The 18779-nt window shown below is 42.2% G+C and overlaps 1 protein-coding gene across 1 annotated transcript in view; it reads left to right on the top strand.

Moving 5' to 3' along the window:
* LOC128656996 (gastrula zinc finger protein XlCGF26.1) overlaps nt 1-18779 on the top strand; it is a 134311-nt gene that overhangs the window by 21512 nt on the left and 94020 nt on the right. The window contains exons 2-3 of the mRNA XM_053711209.1: nt 4537-4694; nt 12453-12557. Coding sequence (XP_053567184.1) covers nt 4643-4694; nt 12453-12557 — 157 coding nt within the window. The 5' untranslated portion in view covers nt 4537-4642. The remainder of the gene's footprint in view (nt 1-4536; nt 4695-12452; nt 12558-18779) is intronic.

The following is an 18779-nucleotide window of genomic DNA, read 5'->3' as shown; positions in this document are numbered from 1 at the left end:
CCAAGCCAGCTTGGAGACCAATGCAAGGCTGGAACAAGGGAAAGCAGGCCAAGAAACCTGCCACTGCTACCAAGACAGCATGAAATGTTGGCCCCCGATCCGGGACCGGATCTGGTGGGGGGCAGACTCTCTCTCTTCGCTCAGGCTTGGGCAAGAGATGTTCTGGATCCTTGGGCGCTAGAAATAGTCTCCCAAGGTTACCTTCTGGAATTCAAGGGACTTCCCCCAAGGGGGAGGTTCCACAGGTCTCAGTTGTCTTCAGACCACATAAAAAGACAGGCATTCTTACATTGTGTAGAAGACCTGTTAAAAATGGGAGTGATTCATCCTGTTCCATTAAGAGAACAAGGGATGGGGTTCTACTCCAATCTGTTCATAGTTCCCAAAAAAGAGGGAACGTTCAGACCAATCTTAGATCTCAAGATCTTAAACAAGTTTCTCAAGGATCCATCGTTCAAGATGGAAACCATTCGAACTATTCTTCCTTCCATCCAGGAAGGTCAATTCATGACCACGGTGGATTTAAAGGATGCGTATCTACATATTCCTATCCACAAGGAACATCATCGGTTCCTAAGGTTCGCATTCCTGGACAAACATTACCAGTTCGTGGTGCTTCCTTTCGGATTAGCCACTGCTCCAAGGATTTTCACAAAGGTACTAGGGTCCCTTCTAGCTGTGCTAAGACCAAGGGGCATTGCTGTAGTACCTTACTTGGACGACATTCTGATTCAAGCGTCGTCCCTTCCTCAAGCAAAGGCTCACACGGACATTGTCCTGGCCTTTCTCAGATCTCACGGATGGAAAGTGAACGTGGAAAAGAGTTCTCTATCCCCGTCAACAAGGGTTCCCTTCTTGGGAACAATAATAGACTCCTTAGAAATGAGGATTTTTCTGACAGAGGCCAGAAAAACAAAACTTCTAGACTCTTGTCGGATACTTCATTCCGTTCCTCTTCCTTCCATAGCTCAGTGCATGGAAGTGATCGGGTTGATGGTAGCGGCAATGGACATAGTTCCTTTTGCGCGCATTCATCTAAGACCATTACAACTGTGCATGCTCAGTCAGTGGAATGGGGACTATACAGACTTGTCTCCGAAGATACAAGTAAATCAGAGGACCAGAGACTCACTCCGTTGGTGGCTGTCCCTGGACAACCTGTCACAAGGGATGACATTCCGCAGACCAGAGTGGGTCATTGTCACGACCGACGCCAGTCTGATGGGCTGGGGCGCGGTCTGGGGATCCCTGAAAGCTCAGGGTCTTTGGTCTCGGGAAGAATCTCTTCTTCCGATAAATATTCTGGAACTGAGAGCGATATTCAATGCTCTCAAGGCTTGGCCTCAGCTAGCGAGGGCCAAGTTCATACGGTTTCAATCAGACAACATGACAACTGTTGCGTACGTCAACCATCAGGGGGGAACAAGGAGTTCCCTAGCGATGGAAGAAGTGACCAAAATCATTCTATGGGCGGAGTCTCACTCCTGCCACCTGTCTGCTATCCACATCCCAGGAGTGGAAAATTGGGAAGCGGATTTTCTGAGTCGTCAGACATTGCATCCGGGGGAGTGGGAACTCCATCCGGAAATCTTTGCCCAAGTCACTCAGCTGTGGGGCATTCCAGACATGGATCTGATGGCCTCTCGTCAGAACTTCAAAGTTCCTTGCTACGGGTCCAGATCCAGGGATCCCAAGGCGGCTCTAGTGGATGCACTAGTAGCACCTTGGACCTTCAAACTAGCTTATGTGTTCCCGCCGTTTCCTCTCATCCCCAGGCTGGTAGCCAGGATCAATCAGGAGAGGGCGTCGGTGATCTTGATAGCTCCTGCGTGGCCACGCAGGACTTGGTATGCAGATCTGGTGAATATGTCATCGGCTCCACCTTGGAAGCTACCTTTGAGACGAGACCTTCTTGTTCAGGGTCCGTTCGAACATCCGAATCTGGTTTCACTCCAGCTGACTGCTTGGAGATTGAACGCTTGATTTTATCGAAGCGTGGGTTCTCAGATTCTGTTATCGATACTCTTGTTCAGGCCAGAAAGCCTGTAACTAGAAAGATTTACCACAAAATTTGGAAAAAATATATCTGTTGGTGTGAATCTAAAGGATTCCCTTGGGACAAGGTTAAGATTCCTAGGATTCTATCCTTCCTTCAAGAAGGATTGGAAAAAGGATTATCTGCTAGTTCCCTGAAGGGACAGATTTCTGCCTTGTCGGTGTTACTTCACAAAAAACTGGCTGCTGTGCCAGATGTTCAAGCCTTTGTTCAGGCTCTGGTTAGAATTAAGCCTGTTTACAAAACTTTGACTCCTCCTTGGAGTCTCAATTTAGTTCTTTCAGTTCTTCAGGGGGTTCCGTTTGAACCCTTGCATTCCGTTGATATTAAGTTATTATCTTGGAAAGTTTTGTTTTTAGTTGCAATTTCTTCTGCCAGAAGAGTTTCAGAATTATCTGCTCTGCAGTGTTCTCCTCCTTATCTGGTGTTCCATGCAGATAAGGTGGTTTTACGTACTAAACCTGGTTTTCTTCCAAAAGTTGTTTCTAACAAAAACATTAACCAGGAGATTATCGTACCTTCTCTGTGTCCGAAACCAGTTTCAAAGAAGGAACGTTTGTTGCACAATTTGGATGTTGTTCGCGCTCTAAAATTCTATTTAGATGCTACAAAGGATTTTAGACAAACATCTTCCTTGTTTGTTGTTTATTCCGGTAAAAGGAGAGGTCAAAAAGCAACTTCTACCTCTCTCTCTTTTTGGATTAAAAGCATCATCAGATTGGCTTACGAGACTGCCGGACGGCAGCCTCCCGAAAGAATCACAGCTCATTCCACTAGGGCTGTGGCTTCCACATGGGCCTTCAAGAACGAGGCTTCTGTTGATCAGATATGTAGGGCAGCGACTTGGTCTTCACTGCACACTTTTACCAAATTTTACAAGTTTGATACTTTTGCTTCTTCTGAGGCTATTTTTGGGAGAAAGGTTTTGCAAGCCGTGGTGCCTTCCATTTAGGTGACCTGATTTGCTCCCTCCCTTCATCCGTGTCCTAAAGCTTTGGTATTGGTTCCCACAAGTAAGGATGACGCCGTGGACCGGACACACCTATGTTGGAGAAAACAGAATTTATGTTTACCTGATAAATTACTTTCTCCAACGGTGTGTCCGGTCCACGGCCCGCCCTGGTTTTTTTAATCAGGTCTGATAATTTATTTTCTTTAACTACAGTCACCACGGTACCATATGGTTTCTCCTATGCAAATATTCCTCCTTAACGTCGGTCGAATGACTGGGGTAGGCGGAGCCTAGGAGGGATCATGTGACCAGCTTTGCTGGGCTCTTTGCCATTTCCTGTTGGGGAAGAGAATATCCCACAAGTAAGGATGACGCCGTGGACCGGACACACCGTTGGAGAAAGTAATTTATCAGGTAAACATAAATTCTGTTTTTCTTCTGGCACCTTTTATACCCTGTTATTTCTCTTTGTTCCCTCTGCAGAATAACTGGGGCATAGGGGAAGTGGGAGGGGTATTTAAGCCTTTGACTGGGGTGTCTTTGCCTCCTGGTGGCTATGTTCAGTATTTCCCAACAGTAAAGAATGGAGCCGTGAACTCTCCTTGTACAGAAGGAAATTATATTATCTGATAAGCATAATTTATGTTTTTGCCAGTGGGTATTGCGATCTCCAAAGATGTGGGAAAGCTCCCACCACCCCATATAGAGGTTGGAGAAAGAAGGGGCAAATTTTGCTCCCATCACTGTCACATCTTTGGAGGTAAAATGATCCCTCAAACTCAAAGAAATTGTGTGTGAGTAAAAAGATGGTTACTCTCATTATAATTTTGGAAATTATCAGAGAAATTGAACCAGTTGGACAGGAAGAAAGATATGGCTTCTAAGCCTTTTTTATGAGGAATGGAGGAGTAGAGGACAGTGACATCTATTGTGACCCATACGTGGATAGCCTCATCCCAAACAATATTATCAGTTAGCTTAATCGGATGCTTGTATCTCACAAAAAGCTGGGTAATGCTTCCACAAAGGGATACAGAATAGAGTCAAGCCATTGGGAGAGGTGTTCAAAAAGTGACCCTATGCCGTTGACTATTGGGCATCCTTTTACATGTATAAGAGACTTATGCACCTTCGGGAGATGGTGAAACACAGAAGTAACTGGATGTTCCACATATAATTATGTGGCAGTATCTTTATCAATAAATCCTCCTTCAACACCATCATCCAGAAGGTGCAATAAATCTCTCCGATATAGGTGGTTAGGATTTGACTGAAAGATAGTTTAACACTGTTCGTCAGTAAACTGGCATAGTGCCTCAGTAATGTATTCAGTCCTGTCCATTACAACTACAGACCCGCCCTTGTCAGCGGCACGTATAACTAGTTTGCTTATTTAGGCGTTGATCCAAAGATATTTTGATCTCTTTATGATGCTCAGATACAGGTGATGGTCACACATAATTAACACTATTTTCCCCTATGACATTGAACTGTACATGAGACCTCCTTTCTCTCTCTGTGTATTTAGGCTGCTGTTACTGTGAAGATCACGTACAATACACATCACTGCGTTTGTCCGTAAAGGAGAAACATTATAAGAATATCTGACAAGTTCAGATGTGCTAAACAAGACAATGTCTGACAAGACCGAGAGCGAAACCTCAGACCTTTCTGATGAACACGGAGGTAAGCAGGACGTCACCTGTTTTTTTTTCATCACAATGGGATAATAATTACATTAACAAACCAGAAACCTCAGTGATCTAATTGCTTAAAGGGATACTGAACTCAAATTTTTTATTCTATGATTCAGATAGCGCACTGGTTTTCAAACCTGTCATCAAGCCTCCCTAACAGTTCAGGTTTTTCTGGATTACCTTGGATGAGAGCAAAATAATTATGTTTACTAATCAGCTGATTGTTTCACCTAGTTCAGATATCCTCAAAAAGTGGCCTGTTAGGAAGGCCTGAGAGAGCATGCAATTTTAAGCAACTTTCCAATTTACTCCTATTATCAATTTTTCTTTATTCTCTTTGTTTATTTGAAAAAACAGGAATGTAAACCTGCAAGCCGGACCATCTTTGCTTCAGCACCTGGGTAGCGCTTGCTTGATTGGTGGCTAAATGCAGCCACCACTCAGCAAGCGCTATCCAGAGTGCTAAACCAAAAATGGTCCAGCTCGTGAGCTTATGTTCCTGCTTTTTAAAATAAAGGTACCAAGAAAATGAATAAAATTTGATAATAGGAGTAAATTAGAAAGTGGCTTAAAATCGCATGCTCTGACACATGAAATAAAATATTTGGGTTCTGTATCGCTTTAAAGTAAATTTTAGTAGATAGTACATTTTCATGATCTGGAAAAGCCTTGCTATCTGTAGGGAACTAAAAAACGCTTCAGAGTTTGTTGAGTGCTGTATAGCTGGCTATTAGGTACGAGGAAGAATCTTCACCTCTAGAAAAAAAAACATTTGCTTTGGGCGGCCGGAGAAGGGTAATGTAATAAAATGAAACTAATACATTTTATGTTACATTGCATATTCAATAAAAATGATGAATCAAGGTCAGTTTAATATAAAACATTGATTCTGTAAAGTTTTATCAGATCGTGAAAATGTATTATCACTTCAGAGGAATGTAATGGTAAGTAAGTGTGCTGGTGATGTACAGAAGTTTATACTAAACAGCATTTAAATACCTTTACTCTTGTAAACAAGATTGTCACTAGGTGCACACGCTCAGTGTCAGTCTGTGCTTAATTAGACATAAGTCAGTATTGTGCTGGTGATGTACAGAAGTTTATACTATGCAGCATTTAAAAACATTTACCCTTATTAACAACAAGATAAGCACGTGGTGCACACACTCAATGTTAGTCTGTGCTTAAAGGGACAGTCTACACCTTAGTTATCTTAAAACCTTGCCTTAAAATAAGCTGCAATTAGCCTCCTGCACCTTTTCTATATCATGCAGCAAGAACGGTATAAAAAAGTTTTTTTTTAAATTGAATATTGTTCCTGGCCACTTTGAAATGGCTGCCATCTCCGCCCACCGATGACATCACAATCTGGGCTTCATCTTGGCACTCTACTGAATAGCATTGACAGTCTGTTGAATCAGACTAGTGAGCCTTTTCTGATTGGACTCCATATGCAGCCCAGATTGTGATGTCATTAGTGGGCAGAGCTTAGCCGGCATTTCATAGTGGCCAGAAACAATATTCATTTTAAAATAACTTTTTTACCATTGAATTATTGAAGAAAGTGTAATGGCACTACACTAGTATATGTGGGAATTCCCTTTAATATATTAATCTGTTAGAATAAATATACTGAGGCTAGAAAGCTGTGCATGAACAATATATTTACCAAACAATCAGGAAGTACAAACTAAACAAATGCACTGTAGTAGCACATCTGTTTCGTAAATGTGGTTATCACCTATTCCCTTTGTGCCAAGATAGGCCACAATTAAAACATAACTGTTAGAAGAAAAATTAAAAACACTAGAATGGCTCAGTAAAGTATTAAAGGACCAGTATATTGGCCTTTAACTTATCAATTAGAATATAAAAACGTTATGTATATGAAATAAAACCTGTGTTTAAAAATTATTTTAGACTCACTGTTGGGTCAATATTGGGATATCATTTTCAAAGAGTATCAAAAAAATTTTCGGATATAAAACATCCATCAGTACTTTCTGACTGCTTTGTAAATAGCTTTACCCTTTCTGCTGCTTGATATAGAAAAGGTGCAGGAGGCTATTTCTTTTACAAGATATGACGAGTCCACGCATTTCATCCTTACTTATGGGATTACGCCTCCTGGTTAGCAGGAAGTGGCAAAGAGCACCACAGCAGAGCTGTATATATAGCTCCTCCCTTCCCTCCCACTCCAGTCATTCTCTTTGTCTGTGTTAATGATAGGAAGAGATAAAGTGCGGTGTTAGTTTAGATTCTTCAATCAAGAAGTTTTTTATTTTAAAATGGTGTCAGTTAGTACTATTTTTCTCAGGGAGAAATCGTCTGTCTATAACTTTCCAAGAGGAGTGGAGACATCTTATTTTCTGCCCTGATGTTGATGATCTTAGCAAACATTATCTAAGATCCTGCTGGTTCCCACAGAGCAGTTGAAGGTAGTGTAAGGAAAGCATTGAGGTATGTTCAGTCATTTGTTTCTGGGGAGACTAGATACATCAGAACTGGCTGACATTATTGAACTGATTACAGAACTGAAAGCGATATGCAACGCGCTTCAGGCGTTCGTAAGATTTCAGTCGGACATTATCACGACTGTAGCATATATCAATCAACAGGGGGGAACAAAGAGTTCTCTAGCGATGATAGAGGTTACCATAATAATTCGATAGGCAGAGACTCACTCTTGCCATCTATCAGCAATCTATATCCCAGGAGTGGAGAACTGGGAAGCAGATTTTCTAAGTCGCCAGACTTTTCATCCGGGGGGGTGGGAACTCCATCCGGAGGTGTTTGCACAATTGATTCAGCAATGGGGCACACCAGAATTGGATCTGATGGCGTCTCGTCAGAATGCCAAACTTCCTTGTTACGGGTCCAGGTCAAGGGATCCTCAGGCAGTACTGATAGATGCTCTGGCAGTACCCTGGTCGTTCAACCTGGCTTATGTGTTTCCACCATTTTCTCTCCTTCCTCGTTTGATTGCCAGAATCAAACAGGAAAGAGCTTTGGTGATTTTGATAGCAAAAGGTATGCAGACCTGGTGGACATGTCATCTCTTCCACCATGGACTCTGCCACTGAGACAGGACCTTCTGATTCAAGATCCGTTCCAGCATCCAAATCTAGTTTCTCTGTGACTGACTGCTTGGAGATTGAACGCTTGATCTTATCCAAACAGGGGTTCTCTGAGTCGGTCATAGATACCTTGATTCAGGCTCGAAAGCCTGTCACCAGGAAAATTTATCATATCTGTTGCAAATCCAAAGGCTACTCATGGAGTAAGATCAGGATTCCTAGGATTTTGTCCTTTCTCCAAGAAGGATTGGAGAAGGGGCTATCAGCTAGTTCCTTAAAGGGACAGATATCTGCTTTGTCAATTCTACTGCACAAACGTCTGGCATATGTTCCAGACGTTCAGTCGTTCTGTCAGGCTTTAGTTAGAATCAAGCCTGTGTTTAAACCTGTTGCTCCGCCATGGAGTTTGAATTTAGTTCTTAAAGTTCTTCAAGGGGTTCCGTTTGAACCTCTGCATTCCATAGACATTAAGCTTCTATCTTGGAAAGTTCTGTTTTTAGTTGCTATCTCTTCGGCTCGAAGAGTTTCTGAACTATCTGCATTGCAATGCGACTCGCCTTATCTTGTTTTCCATGCTGATAAGGTGGTTCTGCGTACAAAACCTGGATTCCTTCCTAAGATTGTTACTAATAAGAATATTAATCAGGAAATTGTTGTTCCTTCTCTGTGTCCTAATCCTTCCGCTAAGAAGGAACGTCTATTGCACAACTTGGACGTGGTTCGTGCTTTAAAGTTTTACTTGCAAGCGACCAAAGATTTTCGTCAAACATCTTCTTTGTTGTCTATTCTGGGAAACGTAGAGGTCAAAAAGCTACTTTGGCTAAAAAGCATCATCCGTTTGGCATACGAGACTGCTGGACAGCAGCCTCCTGAAAGAATTACAGCTCACTCTACTAGAGCGGTGGCTTCCACATGGGCTTTTAAAAATGATGCTTCTGTTGAACAGATTTGTAAGGCTGCGACTTGGTCTTCGCTTCATACCTTTTCCATATTTTACAAATTTTGATACCTTTGCTTCTTCGGAGGCTGTTTTTGGGAGAAAGGTTCTTCAAGCAGTGGTGCCTTCTGTTTAACCATCTGTCTTATCCCTCCCATTCATCCGTGTCCTGTAGCTTTGGTATTGTATCCCTCAAGTAAAGGATGAATCCGTGGACTCATCTTACCTTTATAGAAGAAAACTAAATTTATGCTTACCTGATAAATTGATTTCTTCTATGGTACGACAAGTCCACGGCCCGCCCTGTCATTTTAAGACAGATTATATTTTTTTGATTTAAACTCGGTCACCTCTGCACCTTGTTTCTCCTTTCTCTTCCTGTACCTTCGGTCGAATGACTGGGGGGTGGAGCTAAGGGAGGAGCTATATAGACAGCTCTGCTGTGGTGCTCTTTGCCACTTCCTGTAGGGAAGGATAATATCCCACAAGTAAAGGATGAATCCGTGGACTCGTCTTACCATAGAAGAAATCAATTTATCAGGTAAGCATAAATTTAGTTTTTAATCAACTTTCTAATTTACTATTATCAGTTTTGCTTAGTTCTTTAGGTATCCTTTATTAAAGAGTTATCCTAGGTGAGCTCAGGAGCGTGAATGTGTCTTAAAGGGATAGTCTACTTGAACATTTTTATTGTTTAAAGAGATGGATAATCCCTTTATTACCCATTCCCCAGTTTTGCATAACCAACACGGTTATATGAATATACTTTTTACCTTTGTGATTACCTTGTATCTAAGCCTCTGCGGACTGCCCCCTTACCTCAATTCTTTTGACAGACTTGCATTTTAGCCAATCAGTGCTGACTCAGGAATAATTAATAAGAGGCAGTGTTTTGCACAGAAAATGTTGGTGGCATTATGAAGTAGGTGGGTGGGGGTGGTGTAATACCCTTCTAATATTTAACATTTTCAGCTATCCAAAGCACAGATTAATTGTATAGTTTAACATAAATGTATTTAATGATAATTTTTAATATTAACTAATTTTTATCTTTTTATTGGGTAAAATTTTATCTGAGTGGTCAGTATGCACCCGCTACAAAGGTCCTGGGGAGAGCTGTGAGGTGGCCTGCAGTGGCTTAGGAACAGGCAGAGATTTAAAGGTTAAAAAGTATATTAATATAACAATGTTGGTTGTACAAAGCTGGGGAATGGGTAGTACAGGCATTATCTATCTTTTAAGCAATAATAATAAAAAAATGTTAAAGGGACACTGAACCCATTTTTTTGTGATTCAGATAGAGCATGCAATTTTAAGCAACTTTGTAATTTACTCCTATTACCAATTTTTCTATGTTCTCTTGCTATCTTTATTTGAAAAAAAAAGGTATCTAAGCTTTTTTTTTGTTTCAGTACTATGGACAGCACTTTTTTATTGGTGGATGAATTTATCCACCAATCAGCAAGAACAACCCAGGTTGTTCACCAAAGTGGGCCGGCATCTAAACTTACATTCTTGCATTTCAAATAAATTTACCAAGAGAATGAAGAAATTTTGATAATAGGAGTGAGTTAGAAGGTTGCTTAAATTGCATGCTCTATCTGAATCACGAATGAAAACATTTCTGTTCTGTGACTCTTTAATAGCAATGTTCTACATAGTTACAAAACACTACTGCCATAGAATAGACTGCTGAAAATATGTGTATGCTCCTAAACTAATAAAAGTCTACAATTGTTTAGTCTTCAACAAAGAATACAAAGAGAACAAAGCAAAATTGATAGTAGAAGTAAATTGAAAAGTTGTTTAAAATAGCATGCACAGAGCTCAGTCATGAAAGTTTAATTTTCACTTTAGTGTCTCTTTAAACAGAGGAAAATAAAGCTATTGCATGTGATTAAATTACAAAGGTATTCTGTTATCACATTTACCACTTTATCTTGGCCTCCTTTGTTGAATCTCAGTTTATTTCTATGAGAACTTAGTAAGGTAAGTTCAGTGCTTGCCAGGAGAGCATACTTAGGTACACTCAGGAGCATGCACTAGGTAGGCTGAGAAGCATGCTCTGTATGCGCCAGCAATGCTTGTCATGAGAGCATACTAAGGTAGGCTAAAGAGCGCACTCCATATAAGGCAGCAGTGCTTCTCATGAGAGCATACTAAGATAGGCTCAGAAGCAAGCTTTATATATGGCAGCAGTGCTGGTAACTACAATATGCATACAGTGCTTTAAACATGTGCACACTCCTGAGTATACTTATGGGTTGTTGGGTTTTTTTTTGTCACGGTAAAGAGCTAAATTTGAACAAAGTATACCAAGAGAAAAATGTAATAACATAAGAAACATTGCTAGTTTTTACCCTAACTATGTGCGTCTACCAACAACATCACTGTGTGCGGCACTGAGGCATCTAATATTCTGTTAACGCTGGTTACATAAACTTATTATATACAAAATGGTGGAGGTGTTCTGTACTATTTCCCAGTGTTCTTCCTGTTCAGTGCTGATTGTGTTGTGATGGTGTCTAGCGGGTACTTTATTATCACTGATTTATGACTGTAGCTAGCGTTGTCAACTCCACTAACAAGTCCAAATTGGCCACTGAAATTAACAATTTCAGTAAACAAGATGTAAGCACATTACAAAAATAAGTAATGCTCACCTAGTATGTTAATTTATTACAAGACTTCAGAAAATGTAATAACCACTTGGGACCCCATTTATCAAAACCCGGACAGACAATGTTTGCTCCTACGATCCTGGCCGCCTGGTATCGCAGAAACATTGCACAAGCATCCACCTGGGAAGTGCCACCCCCTGTTCATGCTAGCCTAATGGTGTGCTAATAGGAGCTGTCAATCACCCCCAGTGAACGTGTCTGGGGTAATTTTAATCCACCAGCTAAGAGTTGGCGTACAGTTGGTGTCTGATGACCGCTGCTTCTTAAAGGGACATAAAACAGTATGAACTAACATAAGTTTCTAAATGCTATAATGCAGCCAAAGCTTACCTGCAAGACGGTTTCTGTTTTAACCCCCTTTAACCCCTTTAATTCAGGCATAGTTTTCTTTGCAGGAAGCTCCCCCCTGGGCATAGCCACACCATAGCTTCAGCAGAATACACTCTTGCACATGCACAGTAGGGGGCAGAGTCGCATGGCACCTGACTAAAGCAGTGCACAGTGTAATGCTGAAGCTTTCACGAAGCATGTGACATTATCCCAATGGAAACGAGCAAGCCCCTTGGCAACAAACAATAGCAGTACCTGCTGTCCCTCCTCAACCCCTTTACTTGCATAAGTAATTATCCTCACATGCACACTTTGTTACATGATACCACAGGGTTTGGAGTTGGACCCTGATAAGGGGGGGTGGAGCAGGCTACACTTGGCAACACTAAAGTGTAAGTAATTTAGCAGATTTTTGGAAATGTTATTAAAATACTTATTTTTTTTTTTCACACACTGTTTTACCTCAGTTGACCCTTTTATAATATGCACATAACTCAAAATGTTTTATGGCACTTTCGCTATCGGCTGCAGGCTTGCTAATGTGAGCCTGCAGCGAAGGGCCTCCAATGCTGCATACTTAGCTTGATAAATGGAGCCCTTGGTGTTTGCTGTCCCTTTTAGCTAAAAAGTGTCACAGTGTATCTGGTGAAATTGTCTGTCTTGGAAATACACAAACTATTTTATGGTAAATTTATAAAACAGGATCTGCTTTATTTTTACAGACACAGATAACACTGATATAGTGAAATTTGAAATAACAGAAGATCTATGGTTGAGGCATCAGCTGGAAGCATCAGATGAGGAATCCAATGACAATATTAGCTCAGGTGAGTGCGCACGTGTGGTGTGTCTGAGGGATTCAGGTTCCAGGTGAGTGTGTACATATGGCGTGTCTGAGGGATTCAGTGAGTGTGTATGTGGGGTGTGTCTGTGGGATGCAGGTTACAGGTGAGTGTGCACGTGTGGTGTTTCTAAGGCTTACAGGTGATTGTACACATATATATTTCTCCTGTTAAGTGTAGTCAGTCCACGGGTCATCCATTACTTATGGGATATTAACTCCTCCCCAACAGGAAGTGCAAGAGGATCACCCAAGCAGAGCTGCTATATAGCTCCTCCCCTCTACGTCACACCCAGTCATTCTCTTGCACCCAACTAATAGATAGGATGTGTGAGAGGACTGTGGTGATTAAACTTAGTTTTTATATCTTCAATCAAAAGTTTGTTATTTTAAAACGGCACCGGAGTGTGTTGTTTTTCTTCTCAGGCAGAATTTGAAGAAGAATCTACCTGAGCTTTTCTTGTATGATCTTAGCGGACGTAACTAAGATCCATTTGCTGTTCTCGGACATTCTGAGGAGTAAGGTAACTTCAGATCAGGGGACAGCGGGCAGGTTCACCTGCAAAGAGGTATGTTGCAGTATATTATTTTCTAAGGAATGGAATTGACTGAGAAAATACTGCTAATACCGATATAATGTAAGTACAGCCTTAAATGCAGTAGTAGCAACTGGTATCAGGCTGATATGTATGTATGTTTACACTTAAGTATTTCTGGGGAATGGCACTTCACTGGGAAAATACTGTATGCATATAACTTTTAGCCTAACTTGCAGTGTGAACGACTAGCAGCAGGCTTTTAATGACATTTCATAAATTAGATTTTAAACGTTTGCTGGCATGTTAAATCGTTTAATTATCTGAGGTACTTGGTGAAAAATTGTTTTGGGCATTATTTTCCACATGGCTGTCGTTTGTTTTAAATTAAAACAGTTTACTGAGCTTCCCTCACTGTTGTATTGTGAGTGGGAGGGGCCTATTTTGGCGCTTTTACTACGCATCAGAAATTCAGTCACAGTCTGCCTTTTTCTCCCTGCATGATCCAGGACGTCTCCACAGAGCTCAGGGGTCTTCAAAACTAGTTTTGAGGGAGGTAATCACTCACAGCAGACCTGTGAGGCTGTGCTTGACTGTGATAAAAACGCTTATATTTTCAATTGTTATACGTTTTTTCTGATATTAAGGGTTAATCATCCATTGCTAATGTGTGCAATCCTTTGCTAAATTTATGCTTTTACTGTGAAAATTTGGTTTCTATAACTAATCCGGTTCATTGTTATTCAACCGTGACAGTTTTTCTGTGCTTCTTAAAGGCACAGTAACATTTTGCATATTGCTTGTAAATTTAGTTGAAAAGTATTTCCAAGCTTGCTAGTCTAATTGCTAGTTTGTTAAATATGTCTGACACAGAGGAATCTCTTTGTGCAATATGTTCAAATGCCAAGGTGGAGCCCAATAGAAATTTATGTACTAATTGCATTGATGCTACTTTAAATAAAAGTCAATCTGTACATGTTAAGCAACATTGACCAGACAGCGAGGGGGAAGTTATGCCGACTAACTTGCCTCACGTGTCAGTACCTGCATCTCCCGCTCAGGAGGTGCGTGATATTGTAACGCCAAGTACATCAGGGCGGCCATTACAAATCACTCTACAAGACATGGCTAATGTTATGACTGAAGTTTTGTCTAAATTGCCAGAACTTAGGGGTAAACGAGATCACTCTGGGGTGAGAACAGAGTGCGCTGATAATGCTAGGGCCATGTCTGATACTGCGTCACAATTTGCAGAACATGAGGACGGAGAGCTTCATTCTGCGGGTGACGGATCTGATCCAAATAAACTGGATTCAGACATTTCAAATTTTAAGTTTAAGCTGGAAAACCTCTGTGTATTGCTAGGGGAGGTGTTAGCGGCTCTGAATGATTGTAACACAGTTGCAATCCCAGAGAAAATGTGTAGGTTGGATAAATATTTTGCGGTACCGACGAGTACTGACGTTTTTCCTATACCTAAGAGACTTACTGAAATTGTTACTAAGGAGTGGGATAGACCCGGTGTGCCTTTCTCACCCCCTCCTATATTCAGAAAAATGTTTCCAATAGACGCCACCACACGGGACTTATGGCAAACGGTCCCTAAGGTGGAGGGAGCAGTTTCTACTTTAGCTAAGCGTACCACTATCCCGGTGGAGGATAGCTGTGCCTTTTCAGATCCAATGGATAAAAAGTTAGAGGGTTACCTTAAGAAAATGTTTGTTCAACAAGGTTTTATATTGCAACCCCTTGCATGCATTGCGCCTGTCACGGCTGCGGCAGCATTTTGGTTTGAGTCTCTGGAAGAGACCCTTGACTCAGCGCCATTAGATGAGATTACACACAAGCTTAAAACCCTTAAGCTAGCTAATTCATTTATTTCTGATGCCGTAGTACATTTAACTAAACTTACGGCTAAGAATTCCGGATTCGCCATTCAGGCACGCAGAGCGCTGTGGCTAAAATCCTGGTCAGCTGATGTAACTTCTAAATCTAAATTACTTAACATACCTTTCAAGGGGCAGACTTTATTCGGGCCCGGTTTGAAAGAAATTATCGCTGATATTACGGGAGGTAAAGGCCATGCCCTGCCTCAAGACAGAGCCAAACCTAGGGCTAGACAGTCTAATTTTCGTGCCTTTCGTAACTTCAAGGCAGGAGCAGCATCAACTTCCTCTGCTCCAAAACAGGAAGGAGCTGTTGCTCGCTACAGACAAGGCTGGAAACCTAACCAGACCTGGAACAAGGGCAAGCAGGCCAGAAAACCTGCTGCTGCCCCTAAGACAGCATGAAGTGAGGGCCCCCGATCCGGAAACGGATCTAGTGGGGGGCAGACTCTCTCTCTTCGCCCAGGCTTGGGCAAGAGATGTCCAGGATCCCTGGGCGTTGGAGATCATATCTCAGGGATATCTTCTGGACTTCAAAGCTTCTCCTCCACAAGGGAGATTTCACCTTTCAAGGTTGTCAACAAACCAGATAAAGAAAGAGGCGTTTCTACGCTGTGTACAAGACCTTTTACTAATAGGAGTGATCCACCCAGTTCCGCGGTCGGAACACGGACAAGGGTTTTACTCAAATCTGTTTGTGGTTCCCAAAAAAGAGGGAACCTTCAGACCAATATTGGATTTAAAGATCCTAAACAAATTCCTAAGAGTTCCATCGTTCAAAATGGAAACTATTCGGACAATCTTACCCATGATCCAAAGAGGTCAGTACATGACCACAGTGGATTTAAAGGATGCTTACCTTCACATACCGATTCACAAAGAACATTACCGGTATCTAATTTTTGCCTTCCTAGACAGGCATTACCAGTTTGTACCTCTTCCCTTCGGGTTGGCTACGGCTCCAAGAATCTTTACAAAGGTTCTGGGCTCTCTTCTGGCGGTACTAAGACCGCGAGGAATTTCGGTAGCCCCGTACCTAGACGACATTCTGATACAAGCGTCAAGCTTCCAAACTGCCAAGTCTCATACAGAGTTAGTACTGGCATTTCTAAGGTCGCATGGGTGGAAAGTGAACGAGGAGAAGAGTTCTCTCTTACCACTCACAAGAGTTCCCTTCTTGGGGACTCTTATAGATTCTGTAGAAATGAAAATTTACCTGACAGAGGACAGGCTAACAAAGCTTCTAAATGCTTGCCGTGTCCTTCATTCCATTCAACACCCGTCAGTGGCTCAATGCATGGAGGTAATCGGCTTAATGGTAGCGGCAATGGACATAGTTCCTTTTGCACGCCTGCATCTCAGACCGCTGCAATTGTGCATGCTAAGTCAGTGGAATGGGGATTACTCAGATTTGTCCCCTACGCTGAATCTGGATCAAGAGACCAGAGATTCTCTTCTATGGTGGCTCTCTCGGCCACATCTGTCCAGGGGGATGCCCTTCAGCAGGCCAGACTGGACAATTGTAACAACAGACGCCAGCCTACTAGGTTGGGGCGCTGTCTGGAATTCCCTGAAGGCTCAGGGATCGTGGACTCAAGAGGAGAGTCTCCTTCCAATAAATATTCTGGAATTGAGAGCAGTTCTCAATGCCCTTCTGGCTTGGCCTCAGTTAGCAACTCTGAGGTTCATCAGGTTTCAGTCGGACAACATCACGACTGTGGCTTACATCAACCATCAGGGAGGGACAAGGAGTTCCCTAGCGATGATGGAAGTATCAAAGATAATTCGCTGGGCAGAGTCTCACTCTTGCCATCTGTCAGCGATCCACATCCCAGGAGTGGAGAACTGGGAGGCGGATTTCCTAAGTCGCCAGACTTTTCATCCGGGGGAGTGGGAACTTCATCCGGAGGTCTTTGCCCAAATACTTTGACGTTGGGGCAAACCAGATATGGATCTCATGGCGTCTCGCCAGAACGCCAAGCTTCCTTGTTACGGGTCCAGGTCCAGAGACCCGGGAGCGGTCCTGATAGATGCTTTGACAGCACCTTGGCTTATGTGTTTCCACCCTTCCCGATGCTTCCTCGTTTGATTGCCAGGATCAAACAGGAGAAAGCATCGGTGATTCTAATAGCGCCTGCGTGGCCACGCAGGACCTGGTATGCAGATCTAGTGGACATGTCATCCTGTCCACCTTGGTCTCTGCCTCTGAGACAGGACCTTCTAATTCAGGGTCCTTTCAAACATCAAAATCTAATTTCTCTGAAGCTGACTGCATGGAAATTGAACGCATGATTTTATCAAAGCGTGGATTTTCGGAGTCAGTAATTGATACCTTGATACAGGCTAGGAAACCTGTTACCAGGAAGATTTACCATAAGATATGGCGTAAATACTTACACTGGTGCGAATCCAAGAGTTACTCATGGAGTAAGGTTAGGATTCCTAGGATATTGTCTTTTCTACAAGAAGGTTTAGAAAAGGGTTTATCTGCAAGTTCCTTAAAGGGACAGATCTCGGCTCTGTCCATCCTTTTACACAAACGTCTGTCAGAAGTTCCAGACGTTCAGGCTTTTTGTCAGGCTTTGGCTAGGATTAAGCCTGTGTTTAAGACTGTAGCTCCACCGTGGAGCTTAAACTTAGTTCTTAACGTTTTACAGGGGGTTCCGTTTGAACCCCTTCATTCCATTGATATCAAGCTGTTATCTTGGAAAGTTCTGTTTTTAATGGCTATTTCCTCGGCTCGTAGAGTCTCTGAGTTATCAGCCTTACATTGTGATTCTCCTTATCTGATTTTTCATTCAGATAAGGTTGTTCTGCGTACTAAACCTGGGTTCTTACCTAAGGTAGTCACTAACAAGAATATCAATCAAGAGATTGTTGTTCCATCATTGTGCCCTAACCCTTCTTCAAAGAAGGAACGACTTCTGCACAATCTAGACGTAGTCCGTGCCCTGAAATTTTATTTACAGGCAACTAAAGATTTTCGCCAAACCTCTTCCCTGTTTGTCGTTTATTCTGGACAGAGGAGAGGTCAAAAAGCATCTGCTACCTCTCTATCCTTTTGGCTTCGTAGCATAATACGTTTAGCCTATGAGACTGCTGGACAGCAACCTCCTGAAAGGATTACAGCTCATTCTACTAGAGCTGTGGCTTCCACTTGGGCCTTTAAGAATGAGGCCTCTGTTGAACAGATTTGCAAGGCTGCAACTTGGTCTTCTCTTCATACTTTTTCCAAATTTTACAAATTTGACACTTTTGCTTCTTCGGAGGCTGTTTTTGGGAGAAAGGTTCTTCAGGCAGTGGTTCCTTCCGTATAAAGATCCTGCCTGTCCCTCCCGTCATCCGTGTACTTTAGCTTTGGTATTGGTATCCCATAAGTAATGGATGACCCGTGGACTGACTACACTTAACAGGAGAAAACATAATTTATGCTTACCTGATAAATTCCTTTCTCCTGTAGTGTAGTCAGTCCACGGCCCGCCCTGTTTTTTATGGCAGGTCTAAATTTTAAATTATACTCCAGTCACCACTGCACCCTATAGTTTCTCCTTTCTCGTTTGGTTTTCGGTCGAATGACTGGGTGTGACGTAGAGGGGAGGAGCTATATAGCAGCTCTGCTTGGGTGATCCTCTTGCACTTCCTGTTGGGGAGGAGTTAATATCCCATAAGTAATGGATGACCCGTGGACTGACTACACTACAGGAGAAAGGAATTTATCAGGTAAGCATAAATTATGTTTTTCTCTGAGGGACATTGGTTAAAGGAGAGAGTGCACAAATATTGTTT

This window comes from Bombina bombina, chromosome 4 (genome assembly GCF_027579735.1).
Source record: "Bombina bombina isolate aBomBom1 chromosome 4, aBomBom1.pri, whole genome shotgun sequence".
Classification (NCBI taxonomy): domain Eukaryota; kingdom Metazoa; phylum Chordata; class Amphibia; order Anura; family Bombinatoridae; genus Bombina; species Bombina bombina.
This window is presented reverse-complemented; position numbering and strand designations above follow the sequence as displayed.